This window comes from Aegilops tauschii, chromosome 6 (genome assembly GCF_002575655.3).
Source record: "Aegilops tauschii subsp. strangulata cultivar AL8/78 chromosome 6, Aet v6.0, whole genome shotgun sequence".
NCBI classification, from domain to species: Eukaryota; Viridiplantae; Streptophyta; class Magnoliopsida; order Poales; family Poaceae; genus Aegilops; species Aegilops tauschii.
In genome coordinates this window covers 462,804,615-462,809,531 of record NC_053040.3, presented here as the reverse complement: position 1 = coordinate 462,809,531, position 4,917 = coordinate 462,804,615, and the positions used below count along the sequence as shown (strand labels likewise).

At 48.0% G+C, this 4,917-nt stretch overlaps 1 protein-coding gene and 1 pseudogene across 1 annotated transcript; both read left to right on the top strand.

Annotated features, from left to right (window-relative positions):
• The first annotated feature begins 222 nt into the window (after positions 1–222).
• LOC141025428 (uncharacterized) lies at positions 223–1,160 on the top strand (annotated as a pseudogene).
• A 2,475-nt stretch (positions 1,161–3,635) lies between these two features.
• Positions 3,636–4,301, top strand: LOC141026190 (uncharacterized). Its single transcript, XM_073502181.1, has one exon. It carries the CDS (start codon positions 3,636–3,638, stop codon positions 4,299–4,301), a length of 666 nt encoding a protein of 221 aa, XP_073358282.1.
• The last annotated feature ends 616 nt before the right edge of the window (positions 4,302–4,917 follow it).

The following is a 4,917-nucleotide window of genomic DNA, read 5'->3' as shown; positions in this document are numbered from 1 at the left end:
GAATGTACCACGCCCGTGTGTCTGAGAGTTAATCCAGCCAGTTCAAGCATGCTTCTCTTGGTCAGAGACTTGTGCCTCTACATACTGCCCCAGCATGCCTCATGAGATAAATTGTAAAAGTTAACATTTTACAGCAAACTACGCAAGACAACGAACATCTCCCCGACTTGCTGGAGATATGACGGTTGCTAAAAACATAACTGCTGATTTTATTTTATTTTTTATAAAGAAAACCACGATCAAAAACTCAAGGTGTGCACAACCGCACCACCAGGGAGATGAAACCACGATCCAGAACCCACGATGTGCACAACCGCATCGACAGTGAGATCGTGCACTCCTTTGCCGCTTCCCCGCCCTTAAATTTAGACTTCCGTCGCGGCCTTCTTACACACAAACAACAGAAATCGCCATTGCGCTCCCACTCATTGTTCCCCATGAAAAACCAGGTTGCAGGAGGACCAACTGCTCCAGGCCATGGGATTCATCAAGGAATTCATGGAGGTGCAGGCCCACGGCAACACCAAGTTGCACGTGATCCACACCAACGACTTGCACAAGGCGGCGACCACCATCGAGCAGTACGAGCGACACCTCGAATTCGAGCGCCACAAGATCGTCGGAGTTGATGTGGAGTACACCAACGACGTTGGGGAAGATCAGAAACCAGCCCTCGTCCAGCTCTCCGTCGGCAAGGATCATCCGGTGTTGGTCTTCCAACTGAGCGCCGCCGACAAGAACTGCACCAGGTTCGACAACTTCCTCGCCGACCCCGGATACACGTTTGCTGGCTTCTCCATCGACGGCGACATAGAGATGCTCGAGCGCGTCGGACTAGAGATCGCCCACTTCGTCGACATCCAGAAGGAATGGAGGGTGCCTACTGCTACCAAGCCTCTGGACCCCTTGGGGATGTCTCAGGCATCATTGTCCACGACTACTACAACAACATGAAGAAGAAGCTCACCAACGCAGAGCACCAGCGCTGGTCGCGCATGCCCCTGTCCATGAGGCACATCGAATACGCGGCAAAAGATGCTTACGCTGCGTACGAGATATGGAGCCGCCTCACCATCATCCAGGAAGGCCTCCGCCGGGCAAAACTCGAGAAGGAGCAGACCAGGAAGCGCGCAAGGTCCTGGGGCGACTACGACTACTGAAGCAGGTGGTCCCGGCCAAGAAAAGTAACTAGAAGATTGCTCATGCCATTCTAGATTTCCCGTTAGATTTGGTTTCTCTCAAGACTGTCGTTTGCTTGTTCTAAATTTAGATTTGCTTGTGTCGCAGTTAACCTTGTAGTTTGCTTCCAGTTTACATATCTTCTGAACAAGTTTATTTCCAGTGCAATGTTGCAGTTTTCTATTATTAGAATATATTTGCGTGAACTGAATAATATAAACACAGTACAGATAACCTTGTAGTTTGCTTCGAGTTTACATATCTTCTGAACAAGTTTATTTCCAGTGCAATGTTGCAGTTTTCTATTATTAGAATATATTGGCGTGAACTGAAAAATATAAACACAGTACAGATAAACTTGTAGTTTGCTTCCAGTTTACATATCTTCTGAACAAGTTTATTTCCAGTGCAATGTTGCAGTTTTCTATTATTAGAATATATTGGCGTGAACTGGAAAATATAAACACAGTACAGATAACCTTGTAGTTTGCTTCCAGTTTGCATATCTTCTGAACAAGTTTATTTCCAGTGCAATGTTGCAGTTTTCTATTATTAGAATATATTGGCGTGAACTGAAAAATATAAACACGGTACAGATACTATATGATTAGCGTAACGCACAGAGCAGGTACACATAGCAATCCACAAAAATGACGAGCATGCAATGCACTAGTACCTTTGTGGATGCAGTGTCGAAATGTAGGGACAACAATTACAAAATGCTCCTAAAAGCAGTGCACAATGTTCCTTCGATGACATTTTGAATACAGAGGTAGTTAGGTGTTTATTCTCCTTGGAAAACATTGCTTACGCCCGTGACCCTCAGAGAAGAACACTACAGAGGCACGGTTGTCCGTCAATAACACCAACTAGCTACTTAAAACACCCACGAAGGCACTTCGGTGCCTACACTGCTATGGAGACCGTGCATAAATTGACTTCACGTCCGTTAATGAGGCCGAATGCCTTCGAAGACACATGAAACTCATAGGCCATGGCCCCGCAATGAAAATGTGTCAATGGAAGCTTCACGTGCTTCCATCACGATCCTTCGCGTCCCTACCTCCCTTAGAATCACGTCCGTGCCTCCAGTTCGTCGGGTAAAACCGCACCTCTGTCGTGCGTAACATGTTAAGAAAGTTGCTGAAAACAAAAACATCAGAAAACCGAGCATTACGTCGACCCCGCTGGCACTAAACGTGACGTCACCGAAAACGCAGAGGCAGGAGCGTGCCTTACGGCCAGCTTCCGACGTATCGGGTCTATGAAGATTTACTTCCTTCTTAATATGGGAGGTGACTATCGCAAAGGCATAGGCTCCATCATTCACCTCCGTGCCTTGGCAAGAACGACGACCGTGCTTGTAACTGTAAAGCATATAGGACACCTTAGGGACGACCTTGCAACTATTTCAGGCATGACCGTGCCTATTCCGTCGGCACATTCATGCCTCTCGCAGTTAATTCAAAAACATTCCGGGAAAATAGTAACGGACGCCTATTGTCAATCCTCGCGTCATGTACATTTGACGTACATTCCTTCGTCACACAAGTAATAGTCATGCCTCTGCCACAGAACATATAAGTGAAAAACGATTCTTCCTACACTTGTAAAACTCAGAATGCCCTGGATAAATGTCGAATCCCACCTTGCGGTAAAACCATGGAGGTCGCTGCTTCTCAGAAACACATTTGTGGCTTTTTGCACATGTACTTGAGTGCACGGCTATTTGTTCGTGCCCGTGCCTCACGTAGCACCATAGCACGAATAGACATCCGTGCAATCACGTAGCATCGTATCTGTGCCTCTTGTTTCGCCTCTAGTTGTATGAGTGCTTCTTGCGGCTGCATGACCACGCCTCTCGTTGCTTCTCGTTCTTTCTGACCATCTCGTAGCGTCAGTTGCAACACTGACACACAACAGTGCCTCTGAAGAAACATAGCACTGCTCCTACCAGCGAATGTATCACTGAAAACAATTGCCACTCCCAATAAATGTACCACGCTCGTGTGTCTGAGAGTTAAAGCTGCCACCTGAAGCATGCTTCTCTTGGTCAGAGACTTGTGCCTCTACATACTGCCCCTGCATGCCTCACGAGATACGATGGTTGTTAAAAATATAACTGCATGCCTCACGAGATTGTAAAAGTTAACATTTGACAGCAAACTACGAAAGACAACGATCATCTCCACGACTTGCTGGAGATACGACGGTTGTTAAAAATATAACTGCTGATTTTATTTTTATTTTTTATAAAGAAAAACCACGATCCAGAACCCACGATGTGCACAACCGCGTCGACAGTGAGATCGTGCACTCCTTGGACACTTCCCCGCCCTTAAATTTAGACTCCCGTCGCGGCCTTCTCACACACAAAGAACAGAAATCGCCATTGCGCTCCCACTCATTGTTTCCCACGAAAAATCAGATTGGAGGAGGACCAACTGCTCCAGGCCATGGGATTCACCAGGGAATTCATGGAGGTGCAGGCCCACGGCAACACAAAGTTGCACGTGATCCACACCAACGACTTGCACAAGGCGGCGACCACCATTGAGCAGTTCGAGCGACACCTCCAGTTCGAGCGCCACAAGATCGTCGGAGTTGATGTGAAGTACACCAACGACCATGGCGAAGATCAGAAACATGCCCTCGTCCAGCTCTCCGTCGGCAAGGATCATCCGGTGCAGCTCTTCCAACTGAGCGCGGCCGACAAGAACTGCACCAAGTTCGACAACTTCCTCGCGGACCCCACATACACGTTTGTTGGCTTCTCCATCGACGGCGACATAGAGCTGCTTGGCCGCGTCGGACTGGAGATCGCCCACTTCGTCTACATCCAGAAGGAATGGAGGGTGCCTACAGCTACCAAGCCTCTGGACTCCCTTGGGGACGTCTCAGGCATCCTTGTCCACAACGTAGAGCTCACCAACGCAGAACGCAGCCTCTGGGCGTGCATGCCCCTGTCCATGAGGAACATCGAGTACGCGGCAAAGGACACTCACGCTGCGTACGAGATATGGAGCCGCCTCAGTATCATCCAGGAAGGGCTTCGCCGGGCAAAACTCGACAAGGAGCAGACCAGGAAGCGCGCTAGGTCCTGTGGCGACTACGACTACTGAAGGAGATGGTCCCGGCCAACAAAAGTATCTAGAACATTCTAGATTTCTCATTAGATTTGCTTTCCCTCAAGACTGCGTTTTGCTTGTTATAAATTTAGGTTTGCTTGTGTCGCAGTTAACCTTGTAGTTTGCTTGCAGTTTACATGTCTTTTGCACAAGTTTATTTCCTGTGCACCACAATAGGCACTTATGTGCCTATGTGCCCCTGATACCAAGGGGACCATGCGTAACTTGGCTTCACGTCATTTTACGCAACATTCTAGACGTCAACCAAAAGATTCACCTTCTCTCTGATATGTTCATTAATGAGGCCTAATGCCTTCGAAAACACATGGAGCTCATAGTCCATGCCCCCCACAATGAAAATGTGTCAGTGAAAGCTTCTTTAAAGCAGAGGCACACCTTCACGTCCTTGCATAACGATCCTTTTCGCGACCGTACCTCCCATGGAATCACGTCTCCGTGCCTCCAGTTAGTTACGTGCATGCCTCTACGTCGGGTAACACCGTACCTCTGTCGGGCGTAACATGTTAAGAAAGTTGCTGACAACAAAAACATCAGCAAACCGAGCATTACGTCCACCCCATTGGCACTAAACGTGACGTCATCGAAAACG